The 14,069-nt window shown below is 33.4% G+C and overlaps 1 protein-coding gene, 3 long non-coding RNA genes and 1 pseudogene across 4 annotated transcripts in view; 3 read left to right on the forward strand and 2 right to left on the reverse strand.

Moving 5' to 3' along the window:
* The first annotated feature begins 657 nt into the window (after nucleotides 1-657).
* On the forward strand, nucleotides 658-1,400 carry LOC124456704 (annotated as a pseudogene).
* Nucleotides 1,401-1,960: 560 nt separating this feature from the next.
* The window catches only part of LOC124456688 (protein ADP-ribosylarginine hydrolase-like), a 32,771-nt gene continuing 20,662 nt past the window's right edge, over nucleotides 1,961-14,069 (forward strand). The window contains exon 1 of the mRNA XM_047007058.1: nucleotides 1,961-2,716. Within this exon, the coding sequence (XP_046863014.1) occupies nucleotides 2,191-2,716 (526 nt within the window). The 5' untranslated portion in view covers nucleotides 1,961-2,190. The remainder of the gene's footprint in view (nucleotides 2,717-14,069) is intronic.
* LOC124456726 lies at nucleotides 4,633-5,070 on the reverse strand. The gene is made up of 2 exons (XR_006952415.1): nucleotides 4,994-5,070; nucleotides 4,633-4,867 (listed from the first exon to the last, which is right to left on the reverse strand). It is a non-coding gene; the product is annotated as an uncharacterized LOC124456726 (long non-coding RNA).
* On the reverse strand, nucleotides 8,712-12,446 carry LOC124456737. Its single transcript, XR_006952426.1, has 2 exons — nucleotides 12,128-12,446; nucleotides 8,712-8,915 (listed from the first exon to the last, which is right to left on the reverse strand). It is a non-coding gene; the product is annotated as an uncharacterized LOC124456737 (long non-coding RNA).
* On the forward strand, nucleotides 12,527-13,981 carry LOC124456718. Its single transcript, XR_006952401.1, has 6 exons — nucleotides 12,527-12,705; nucleotides 13,050-13,186; nucleotides 13,317-13,426; nucleotides 13,594-13,664; nucleotides 13,729-13,793; nucleotides 13,916-13,981. It is a non-coding gene; the product is annotated as an uncharacterized LOC124456718 (long non-coding RNA).

A 14,069-nucleotide genomic window follows, 5' to 3' on the forward strand; every position in this document is an offset into this window, starting at 1 on the left:
AAAATCCAAAATATATAATGCAAAAAAGCATGCCAAATGTTATCACCAATCCTGTAAAGGAGCTTCGTCGACAACTATCATAGTATAAAGTGTCATTTACTGTATGATTTTTCGCAGCAGACTTTGAAAATGCTATTGGTTCCTCTTTTGAAATTTCTTCACTTGATGATGAAAAGTAATGCTTTTTAGGATAAACGTGTAGACGTATGAGTGGAGAAACAGTTCTGAAAAAGAAAAACTAGTTGAATGTTGAGTCTGGTAATCTAGCGAGTCCAAAAGATGCACAAGAATTCAAAAGATTGCATAAGCAGTACAACAGTTGCACATTTGCAACTTGTGGACATCTTGCCTACACATAAAAAATCTGCATTTAAGGACATATAAAGCACCCCAAAAATTTACTTTTTACAATTACAAATCGACATGTGCTTAGTTGCCTTAAAAAATGACGTTGTTAGCAAATATCTCGATGGAAATTTCAAATGCACTTTCATCGCTCCAACGAAAGTCGCCATTTTGTTAACTCATTTTAGAGCGCTTTCTTTTTCTTATTTTACATTTCTTTAGTAAATTTTCCCAATAATCGCGTGCCCGCGGTGCACGCTGGTTTTAGCACGTGTCTTTTTCTTCCTTCTTTCTTTTTTCGACGCTATCTTGAAGTGGTCAAGATGCTTAAACCAGTTTGTTCGAAGACTTTCACGACTCCTCGTCATCCTTTTGAGAAAGAACGCTTGGATCAAGAATTGAAGATAATTGGGGAGTATGGGTTAAGAAATAAGCGCAAAGTATGGTGTTAAGTACACTTGGGCTAAGATTCGCAAAGCTGCTCGAGAGTTGCTGACTCTAGACAAAAAAGCTCGCGTCGTTTGTTCGAAGGCAACGCGTTGCTACGTCGTCTTGTAGGTAACGGGGTTTTGGATGAAAGCCTCATGAAGCTCGATTATGTTTTAGTCCTTCGTATTGAAGACTTCTTGGAGCGACGTCTTCAAACTCAAGTTTTCAAATTGGGTCTGGCAAAATCTATCCATCATGCTAGAGTTCTTATTTTCCAGCGTCATAAAAGGTTGAATTGAAGTTTTGATGAGTTAAAAAGAATTTTAATTGCTGGAACTCTTTTAATGATGTTGGCCAAAGGCTCATCTCATTTCAATCGTCAATTCTTTGATTTCAGGGTTCGTAAACAGCTACCCAACGTACCTTCCTATATAGTACGTTTGGATTCGCAGAAACACATTGGTTTTAGTTGTAAATCACCATATGGTGGTGGTCGACCTGGTCGTGTAAAACGTAAGAACATGAAGAAAGGAGGTCAAGGTGGATCTGGTGGTGAAGATGAAGATAAGGACTGGTTGAGAAACGTCTGTCAATCACAGCGTGAATATTGAGCCATCCACACTCTCATATCTATTGGTACATTAAACAATCCAGTGTCTTCATTTTTTAGATTCATGGATTTCCCTACTTCAACCCCCACCCCCCTTGCATGCCCAAATTAGGCCATATTTTGTCAGATTCTTTCTCTCTTCTATATCACTCATACTTACCCCCTCTGCCCAGTTGTTTTTGATTTTAAGTTTAATTTTTATGTTCATTTAGGTCTCTCTTCATGTGAAAGCTGTCATGTGGAATATGTAATTCTTACGAGACATTGTAAATCAATCAACAAATTTTGATGCACAATTCAATGCGCTGTTGTTATTTTGTTGTGTATATTATGAGTGAAGGGAGAAATAATCTTAATGCAGTAGCAAATTTAAATTTTAGTGACATATTTATAACAATGGGATGTGCCATAAAATTATAAAACCTAAGGATTTGCCAAAAGCTGAAATTTTGTGAAGTTTGTACAAATTATTGTATGTGCAATGAAATTGTCAAGTTTGGATGAAATCCGTGTCGGATAATCCATGATATAATGAAGGAACTTTTAAATTTTAAACAATCTTTGTAAGAAGCAACATGTTAATCAGATTGACGATTATGGAATCGGGTAAAGATTAAGGATTACAAAATAACAGTCCCAGTCTCCCAACGCCCTCGTCTCAATCTAAACAATAATATGAAACAATATTAAAACAAAGCAAAGAAAAGATTTTACCTTTTATTAGTTGACTAAGTTGAAGGAAGCTTAGTACTTTCCACGTGTTTCAGAAAAATTCATTAAACTACGGTGAAGTAAACATATTAAAAATGGCTCTTGAAAATACGGTCCAATTATCCGAGAAATACGAAGCAGTTATGGTTCTCAGTGGAGTGGGAGATGATCTAGGTTATAAGAATGGTTTGTGGGAATTCTGTTACAGTGGTACTCAAATTCATGAAGAACTAGAAAAACTCGGAGGACTTGATAAAATTGACATTAAAGGATGGAGGGTTAGTGACGACACTGTACTACACATTGCTACAGCAGAAGCATTGGTTTCTGAATGGACAACAACGGAAGAGTTATTGAGCATTATGGCTACAAAGTACAAGAAGACATGTGCTGAGGATATGTGGGAAAGAGCTCCTGGGCAGACCACAACAAAGGCATGTTTCATGTTACAACCTCTTGAGGAAAAAGGTTACATTATACCATTTAATGAACGAGGTGGCGGATGTGGTGCAGCTATGAGATCCATGTGTATAGGTTTGATGTTTCCTTGTGAAGATCAAATTGAAATGTTAATTGAAATTGCTGTTGAAAGTGGAAGGATGACTCATAATCACCCCACAGGTATTCACCTTTCATAATAAAGCAACGATTTCAGATCATGTATCAATTATCAAGTCACTAATGTCTAGTGTTTTGTCTATCAACAAGTGTTGCTTTGTATAAAGTTTGCTAGGTTTTCCTGTTATCTGCATTTCTTTCCATTTTAACAAACCTTTATAGTAATTTAGCTTTTCTATCCTTTTGCTTTTCTTAGATGTTTTATCTTCAACTCTTCCTTTGATTACTTACTTGAACAAGCCATTACCATGAATGTTTCATATCCTTTTATCTAATATCAATTTATAAATGAAATAAAAGAAGGTTGACCTTAGGTTTGCATAAGTCTATGCAATCCATCATTTTCTAGAACCACATTTCAAATGCCTCCATCCTTCTAACATTGCTCACTTTAAATGACCATATCTTTGATCCATCCCTTTTATCGCTTTTCCAAATTTCTGTCTTCTAAAAGCTGTTTGAATTGCCATTGCTGTTTTGCTTTAATATCTTCACTACTACAGCCATTGAATCCATGATTCATATCAAAATGCTGCCATTATGTAAATAGGGTCATCATAATGTAAGTGACCTAAAATTAGCAATCTTTAAAGATAATGATTTTAATTATAGGTTATCTATACAGAAAATACATCCAAAAAAATGGGGAGCAGGACTTTTAAGTATTTTACCCAAAGTTTGGGAATACATTGAGAAGGTTGGTCGTGATGTAGAAGAAAACAAGAAATCTTGGGGCTACTTTAAAAATGGTTGGGAGTCATATCTTGAACTACGGGGATTAACAATGGAACTTTTGAACCAAAGTTTCCAGTGACATATAACATACCTGAAGGTGATGCTTTTTATAAATCTGTCAGTTATGCAGGTTGGGGTCCAGTGGTCATGATGCACCAATGATTGCTTACGATGCTTTGATGATGGCAAAAGATTCCTTGTTTCAATTGTGCTCTTGTTCTATGTTTCATGGCGGGGATAGTGACAGCACAGGAATATTGGCTGCAGCTTGATGGGGTGGTATGTATGGTATGAAAGGTGTAACCCTTGGAAATTATAGGAACCTGGAATATGGTCATAGGCTTATGGAGCTGGGTAAAAAATTACTGAATGTATCAAAGAATATGAAAAACTAACAGGATAGTATTTATTTAACAAAATTTATGTCATAAAATTCTGTCATCCGAATATACTTTAGTATGTTTGTAAATCATACAATAAAAATTACTACTTGGTTTAACATAAAAGCAATTTTCTTTAGAAATAAAGTCTAAAGAAGAATGTCAGATTCAGGGCATGGGCAGTTCTAAGTTCTACTTAGGATGATTCCCGGCTGTAGAGTTTCATAATACATTACACGTAGATTGTTTAAAAGACTTAGCAACATCAATCTGACTAGTTCCTGACGTTTTTTTTTTCGAATTTCTTTAGCTTTTTCGTGAAGCTCTATAGCTTTGTCGTAGTTTACAGTTTTTTTAAACACATTAGCAAGATTGTTGAAAGACGCAGCGACATCAACATGATTTGGACCTAACGATTGTTTTTTAATTTCCAGAGCTTTTTCGTAAAACTCAATAGCTTTGTCGTAGTTTCCAGTTTCTTCAAACACCACACCAAGATTGTTTAAAGACCTAGCGACATCAATATGATTTGGACCTAACGATTTTTTTCGAATTCCGAGAGCTTTTTCGTAAAACTCAATAGCTTTGTCGTAGTTTCCAGTTTCATGTAAAACCGTACCAAGACTGTTTAAAGATCTAGCGACATCAACATGATTTGGACCTAACGATTGTTTCTGAATTTCTAGAGCTTTTTCGTGAAGCTCTAGAGCTATGTCGTAGTTTCCAGTTTTAGAATACACAGTACCAAGATTGTTTAAAGACGTAGCGACATCAACATGATTTGGACCTAACGATTGTTTTCGAATTCCGAGAGCTTTTTCGTAAAACTCAATAGCTTTGTCGTAGTTTCCAGTTTCATGTAAAACCGTACCAAGACTGTTTAAAGACCTAGCGACATGAACATGATTTGGACCTAACGATTGTTTTTGAATTTCTAGAGCTTTTTCGTGAAGCTCTAGAGCTATGTCGTAGTTTCCAGTTTTAGAATACACAGTACCAAGATTGTTTAAAGACCTAGCGACATCAACATGATTTGGACCTAACGATTGTTTTTGAATTCCGAGAGCTTTTTCGTAAAACTCAATAGCTTTGACGTAGTTTCCAGTTTCATGTAAAACCATACCAAGACTGTTTAAAGACCAAGCAACATCTACATGATTTGTACCTAACGATTGTTTTTGAATTTCTAGAGCTTTTTCGTGAAGCTCTATAGCTTTGTAGTAATTTCCAGTTTTTTGAAACACAATACCAAGATTGTTTATAGACTTAGCAACATCATGATTTGGACCTAACGATTGTTTTTCAATTTCTATAGCTTTTTCGTAAAACTCAATAGCTTTATCATAGTTTCCAGTTTCATGTAAAACCGTAGCAAGACTGTTTAAAGACCTAGCGACATCAACATGATTTGGACCTAACGATTGCTTTTGAATTTCTAGATCTTTTTCGTGAAGCTCTAGAGCTTTGTCGTAGTTTCCAGTTTTAGAATACACAGTACCAAGATTGTTTAAAGACGTAGCGACATCAACATGATTTGGACCTAACGATTGTTTTCGAATTCCGAGAGCTTTTTCGTAAAACTCAATAGCTTTGTCGTAGTTTCCAGTTTCTTCAAACACCACACCAAGAATTGTTTAAAGACCTAGCGACATCAATATGATTTGGACCTAACGATTGTTTTTGAATTTCTAGAGCTTTTTCGTGAAGCTCTAGAGCTTTGTCGTAGTTTCCAGTTTTAGAATACACAGTACTAAGATTGTTTAAAGATGTAGCGACATCAACATGATTTGGACCTAACGATTTTTTCGAATTCCAGAGCTTTTCGTAAAACTCTATAGCTTTGTCGTAGTTTCCAGTTTCATGTAAAACCATTACCAAGATTGTTTAAAGACTAGCGACATCAACATGATTTGGACCTAACGATTGTTTTGAATTTCCAGAGCTTTTCGTGAAGCTCTATAGCTTTGTCGTAGTTTCCAGTTTTAGAATACACAGTACCAAGATTGTTTAAAGACGTAGCGACATCAACATGATTTGGACCTAACGATTTTTTCGAATTCCAGAGCTTTTCGTAAAACTCAATAGCTTTGTCGTAGTTTCCAGTTTCATGTAAAACCGTACCAAGACTGTTTAAAGACCTAGCGACATCAACATGATTTGGACCTAACGATTGTTTTGAATTTCTAGAGCTTTTTCGTGAAGCTCTAGAGCTTTGTCGTAGTTTCCAGTTTTAGAATACACAGTACCAAGATTGTTTAAAGACCTAGCGACATCAACATGATTTGGACCTAACGATTGTTTTGAATTTCCAGAGCTTTTCGTAAAACTCTATAGCTTTGTCGTAGTTTCCAGTTTCATGTAAAACACACCAAGATTGTTTAAAGACCAAGCGACATCAACATGATTTGGACCTAACGATTGTTTTGAATTTCCAGAGCTTTTCGTGAACTCTATAGCTTTGTAGTAATTTCCAGTTTTTTGAAACACAATACCAAGATTGTTTATAGACTTAGCAACATCATCATGATTTGGACCTAACGATTGTTTTTCAATTTCTATAGCTTTTTCGTAAAACTCAATAGCTTTGTCGTAGTTTCCAGTTTCATATAAAACCAGACCAAGATTGTTTAAAGACCAAGCAACATCTAAATGATTCGTACCTAACGATTGTTTTTGAATTTCCAGAGCTTTTTCGTAAAACTCTATAGCTTTGTCGTAGTTTCCAGTATAATAATACACAATACCAAGATTGTTTAAAGACGCAGCGGCATAAACATGATTTGGACCTAACGATTGTTTTCGAATTTCCAGAGATTTTTTGTGAAACTCTATAGCTTTGTCGTAGTTTCCAGTTTCATTATACACATTACCAAGATTGTTTAAAGACCTAGCGACATCAACATGATTTGGACCTAACGATTGTTTTTCAATTTCTAGAGCTTTTTCGTGAAGGTCTATAGCTTTGTAGTAATTTCCAGTTTTTTGAAACACATTACCAAGATTGTTTAAAGACGCAGCAACATCATCATGACTTGGACCTAACGATTGTTTTCGAATTTCCAGGGCTTTTTCATGAAACTCTATAGCTTTGTCGTAGTTTCCAGTATCACCATACACATTACCAAGATTGTTTAAAGACCTAGCGACATCAACATGATTTGGACCTAACGATTGTTTTGAATTTCCAGAGCTTTTTCATGATTTTTAGCTTTGCTATACTTCCCAGTGTCATAGTATAAAAGACCGAGGATATTAAAATACCAAGCTTTATCATAACTAGATTCTTCTGATTTAAATTTATCCAATAGTTCAAGAGCAAGATCGTATTTTCCAAAATGTCTTAATCTGTCAACAAAATATTGGAAAACTTGTAAAGTGTTCATGTTGATTTTTGTCTTGTTGGTCTTTAATAATTGAACAATTTTTCAAGATGTGGCATTAATTTGATTTCGTCGTCTCTCTCTTTAAACATGTAAAGTGCTTTAGATATTTGATCAACGTTAGTTTCCATTTCATGTTCTTCATTTGAATGTTCAGATTGATAAACAATAATTGCTTTGTGAACAATGCGATGTAGACTAATGTCATTATTTTCTGAATGCAAGAACAATGAGCAGTCCTTTAAACAAAGACATATATCTTCCTTTGAGTGTTTGGGATCTATTTTTGAACATAAAAACAATAATGTCTCGTGGTATAGGATCAAACGATATCACGGAAAAAAAGTTAATAACATTTGCCAATATTGAGGATTCTTCAGCATTTTGTCTGACAGCTAAAAGTGAAGCTTGTAACATACTTCTAGGATATACCGAGTTAAATTTAACAAAAGTGGCGTCCATGTTTTCTTGTTCTTCTGAAAATATTTTCTTTAAATATTGTTTCCAAGTAAATGAGCAGTTTGCTTTGTTTACACGACTGACATAACAACCAGCGGCAGCCAAAGCCAGCGGTTGACGATCTAATGCGTGGGATACTTCATTCAACAATTGATCATCAGTATTATCATCTTTAGTGTAATATTCCAACAGTTGACAACATTCTTTATCATTCATTCCACTTCTGATAGAAATATGTTTGTTAAACTCATCGTCTTGAGGTACGGCATCTGTGTTCTGGATAGTTACTATGATTTGTCCATTTATCCACATGGGATCACCAACTTGGGGGAGTAATGAAGAAATTTTGCTGAGCTGTGCCACGTTGTCTACAATGATCAACCAATTTTGCCAGAATTTTAATCGTGTGGATACTAACGATCGCAAATTCTTCACTTTGTCTGCGATGGAACAATTTTCATCTTCAAATTTTTAATCATATACTTGTCACAGTTTAAACGGTATCCAAGTTCACAGTAAGTTTTAAAAGAGATTCCTCATTTTTCCATCGAGAGTCATTACAAACGAAGTTCTATTTTTCCAATCACACGATATTTTTCACAAACCTGTCTTGCAAGTTGTGATTTACCACTGCCAGGATTACCAGTGATGTAAAAATATGTCAGTTTATCATTGTTATCATTCCTTAATTTTTCAAGATCTTTTATAATTTTATCTCGTAATTCAGTGCGTTCAACGAAAAATGATTAGGTTTTGAAGGAAGAACTTGAAATAAATTAAAACTGTTTCGATGATTTTTATTTTATTGATTTCATCGAGAGAAAATTTCAAATCTTGAAATGATTTTTCAATGATGTTGACTATATCATCAAAATCATCATCTGAGCATTCCTTTCATACCAATGTGCGTACTTGTTTCTTTCACAACGAAGTGCATGAACAGCATCCTTTGTTTTTGTCAAGGTGCTTTCCAATTGAATTTGAAAAAATTATTGCATCAAATAATATCGTACAGTCCCACTTACTGGTATCTCCATCTTGATATTTTTGTCGAGTTTTTTGGTCTAACTTTCTTCTTGATTCTAAATTGTAAAATTTGTTACCACTGTTGTGTGTATCATCCCATTCTCCATAAGTTGATTTGTAACGAGAGTTCCATTGTTTAATGAAAAACTGAGCAAGTTCCTTTTGCACCACGTTAATTATTTGCTGAATGTAAGACAGATTTCTTATTCCTGACGATTCCATCTGTACAAAAATTTGGTATATATCTACAATATAAAAATCAAGCAAATAAAAAAATATTATACAACCCTTATTCGGTTCCACTGATTTAACTTCACCAAAAATCGTCTTAAAATTACAAAAGAACCTAAAAACTAATAATGACAGAGAGCATGTATGCTACAGCTTTTAACAACTGCAGTATTCTGTCAAACAACTTTTAGAAAAATTAAAAAAACGTGATATTTTACCTTAAAGTTTAAGTTACAAAACAGACATAAGAATATATTCTTCAATAATTTGCATAGACATTTGTGAATGTCATGCCTCTGTATCTAAGAATATGTTATAATGTTGTAGCTAATGGCCTTTTTTAAATTTACTAAGATTTATGTTTATTTAATTTCATTGACTCTAACGCATTAATTGTAACTTGATTTTATAAATATATATGTTTTACAACATGTTGTAACACAAGATCTTGTTTTTCTTTGGCTATGTACGACAATTGATTGGCAATGGTAAAATTCTTTATCAATTTTAAGACCATGAACTACTATTTTGATTAAATTTCAATATGAAATGAGAATTTTTAATCTATGTTGATAAACTAACGCGTTTTGAGGGGATCATTAACGTAAACTCGAATGTTGAATATTGCGTATTGGTCGTGACTTTTTTAGAACGTGTATCTACAAATACGATAAAAGTTTTCAGATATAATTTCTATGAGATTTTACAAAGACCTTTTAGTTCGCAAAATATTATAGATCAGAATGTTCGTAATTTATAACACGTCTCTATGGTACGCACCGACTGAAAAGAAAACTAAGAGATAGCAGATTCTAACAGTTTCGATAAGGGAGAAATTAAAGATAGTTTCTTGTGATTGTGTGCTGCTGCGAACAGCATTGGCTATGTATAAAAAAGCATCATTTTGCGACGTTTTCGAGAATCATAAAAAATGAAATAACTTTTTTATATTTGCAAGTGTTAAACATTATGGACAACGATGTTAACGAGGAAGTTTTATTCTGAAAGACAAGAAGAGAGGCTGTGAAACGTCATAATGAGGATAAAAGGAAAAAAGGAAGACAAATATTTACAAAAGGAGCTGGCATTCAGAGGATATAACAAATCAAGCTTTAGTTTGAATAAGGACAACTATAGAGAGCTTCTAAAGTCATATGGAAATTTTTGTTTTGTCTTTGTTTTGAATGCCAGAAGTGACGTAAGAAACGGCTGTTGCACAGTTTGTGTTTTCACTGATGTATCACGTGATGTCCAGAATTATTTCATTGCCTAACTGTATTGATGAAGTTATAAAAATGTTCAATATCAGATTGATGAGGAAATCACAGAATTTCAGTTTTTTAATTATTTAATACGACGAAACTTTGCATAAATAAACCTTAGCATCAACAAAAGACATTTGCAAAGCTAGAAAGATTATCTAAAGGCTGCAAAGTCTGGAACTATAAGATTTAAAAAGAAATCTTTGATAGGGTACCTAACTTTAAGGTTTTAGCAATGAAGATATTCCTTCTCTCAGTGGTCTATTGTTTTTTTCTACCACTAGGAGGTGTGATTACAATCTCAAGTTAACCTCAACTTTGAACTCAGTATTTTACTTCACAGTAACTTAGTAGAAACTTCTTTGCAACTTCCTAATCACAAACACTGACTCCAGCATTTAGCATATATCGAATTTCACGATCCCTTCGCCTTTTTTATTCTGATGTATCTGTAGACGGCGTCTTGTTCGTCACTCTTAACAATTCAACTTCTTTATTTTCGTTGCGTTGGTTTTAAAAATTGCTTCATGTTTGTGTTGATTTTTGTTGCAATATATAAACATGACGAATTTTTTCAGTGTTGCAGGACCGTCAACATTTCTGCACATGCACAGTTTATTGTAAATTACTCCTTAAGTATTGTCGTTTACTAGAAATGCTGTTGTTATTATGATTATTTCTGAACATTTTTTTTTAAATTCATGAATTTTATAAACAAAACTCATATTTCATTACGGGGACATTTTTTTTGGTCAACCACTGTAGATGTGTTGTATCACTATGTGTGACAACACGTCAAAAATAACATCATTTCTTTCAAGCGTTGCCAAACAGAAGACATGATTGGTGGTATAATAACTAAAAGACTCTCAAAAGTTTAATATCAAAACTTTGCAAAGCTATTGGGAGTAGTTGAAGTCAAAGAACAATGATAATTTTTAATTTTGTGTTATGAAGATTTGTTAGTTTTGTTAATATGACTATTAAGTGAGAGTGTTAAAAGGAATTAATAAGTTGTAATATTCATATCTTATGACACGTGACACGAATGACGTCACATATGCATGCTTCCTTTTACACACATGTGCAGAATTGTTTGATTGCCTAGCTGTACTTATAAGGTTATCAAGTTGATAGGAAATCAGAGATCTTCAGTATTGTATTATTTAATGCTATGAATTTGCACATATCAACATTAGCGTCAACAGCTAAGCATCGACGAAAGACAATTGTAACGCCACAAAGATAAGGAAAATTCTTTGGCTCCATTTAAAATGCGGACTTGCAAAATTGAACAAGCGATGCTATAGTTTATGACAAAGATAAACCCACTTCCTGATCAATATTTCTACTTCTAAAACGACTTAAATATCTAAACTATTCAATGATGAATTTGCATGTATCACCTTAGCGTCAACTGCTCGACGAAAGATAATTGCAACGTTACAAAACGACTAAATGTTTAAAAAAATCCGACTAAATATTTAAAATATCAATGATGGCATGCATGAATCCATTTGCAATTTCAAACTTAATTTTCCTCCTGATTCATAAATGTCACGTCATACTATCACAAGTATAATGAAATAACACATATTTTAAAAATATACCGTCTGGACCCAAAGATGAATATAATTGCATGCTAGCAAGCAATTTGAATTTCTTGGCAAACAAACACATCACGATAAACAGGCCTTCCTTTCGATGGCAGTAATTATTTTTCGTAAGTAAATTGTTTGTATTTGCAACTTCGTTTGATTGGTATACAATTACAGGATTACAAATTGCTACGAGTATCTATGATGTATATTTCATAGTACTAAGGTGTGACTAATATTTAGTAAAAATATATTAATTAAATATGACAAACATTTTGTATTTAAGGTCACATTTATACATCGTAAACACACATGATAATTCTTTATCTTTTGTCTTACAAACCTTTTGCTGGTCGACGGTTGGGACTTTGAACATTCAATCTTTCAGATAAATTCAACGTTCTGAAGAGTTAAGCGTCAAATGTCTGCGTCGCTTGAGTGGATACGGGGCAAATAATTTTGGGCCTTTATTGTTATGTAAAACAAAGACACAGAATAGATTACCTTATCTATTCTGCGACGACAGTATCACTGTTCAATATACGTTGAAATTTGATAAAAAATAGGACAACTTCTTCTTACAAAGTTTCATTTTATCGTTAGAAACTACAATATTTAAGCAGCTTTGAGGCAATCGTTTGCTTTCTCATTAAAACAATGCCGAAAATGATTTCCGAAAAATTGGTATTAATTGTCGTCGGGTCGTCGGTATGGTCGTCGGTCACAAACAATGATGACGTTTCTACCTTTGACTGATGGAAACATGCAAACTAGTCAATATTCAATATGGCGTTTGAACGAATTCATTTTATTCCTCCTGTCATTGAAGATAACCCAAACGGCTGGGGTCCTACCTCTGTTTCAGATGCATTTAAAGGAATACCTTATCAACCATTCTCTAAAGGAGATAAACTTGGCAAGGTAAAATATTTTATATTTTATAAGAAATTCCTTGCCATCAATGTCTTCAACTCTGACCTTTAGTTGTTCTTGTATTTTTGTGTCACCTGGTGAAATTTATAATCATATTTTACTAGCTATTATTGTAAAACATTGTTATGTAGTCATCATTAAAAACAACTCTACACTTTTAAGAGGATGAAATATTATTTTTTGTATTGACTGTATGAATATAGGTGTTTTCATTTTATGTTGGGCTCTGATTGGTCAAGCACAGCCTATCAAGATCGTCGATACCAAAATTTGTAATCTGTCCAGACTTCACTATTTTCATGCAATTTAATCATATTGTTTTACTTCCATAGATAAATACTTAAATCAATTTGGTGGTGGTAATCAATATGCATATTATCACGAAGAAGATGAATCAACTTTCCATCTTGTTGACACAAGTCGACCACAAAAGCCTGTTTACATGCGCAATAGGAACAAATTCAATCAGGTACAATAGAAAAGTTTTACATACATTTAAGTCTCAAAATAAAATCACTTCTTTATTATATTTGTAAATTTGTTCATCTAAATTACTCCTTTTCATATGAACAACATTAACATAAATTTTTTATTTTTAGAGGAATAATCAACGTGATAAACTAGATCAAGCATGACTTTGGTCTAGCTTAAACGAGCAATCACTGGAGAAATATCTTCATAGCTTCATTGGGCATAAACAATTGCTTTTGTAAGTTTGATTTAAGTAACATTTAAGAAAGAAAGATCAATCTTGGCTTGATAAGCTATATGATTATCATAACCAATGTATAATGCGATATAGTAATGGAGTTTTCTTTTAACAGTAAGCTGTTTATGTCAGAATAATTATACGATGTGTAATTGATTTAATTTCAGTCAGTATTATGAGCAGGATGCATTGTTATTGGATGATGAACAATCTAGTATGTTACCAATGATGGCTGCTGGTAAGAATAAACTTGTTTATATTTCTATAATGGATTTTTTATCATTCCGTGTTTCTTCTTTAAGGCTTAAGTTCAATTCTTTTTGCAATTGACATTGACAAAGCTGAGTTTAACTCTATTACTGTACAGGTATACTGGAATGCTATTGATATTGTTTAAAAATTAGTCTTTGCAAATAGAAATGGATAGTAAAAAAGTGGAAGCTATAAATGTACTTTTCTTTAACTACTTGAATTTAATTTAATTTTTAGATTCCAGGAAATATCAGCCAAGCAGTTTCTCGTCCAACATCAATATGGGCTGTACCATCACCAATGTATGCGACGTTAGGAGCTCCTGGTGAAGTTTGTTAAATACAACATTTTAAGAAAATAAAGATTTGATCGGAATTTCATTTTTCTCCCC

Source organism: Xenia sp. Carnegie-2017, unplaced genomic scaffold (assembly GCF_021976095.1).
Source record: "Xenia sp. Carnegie-2017 unplaced genomic scaffold, XeniaSp_v1 HiC_scaffold_6, whole genome shotgun sequence".
Taxonomy (NCBI): Eukaryota; Metazoa; Cnidaria; class Anthozoa; order Malacalcyonacea; family Xeniidae; genus Xenia; species Xenia sp. Carnegie-2017.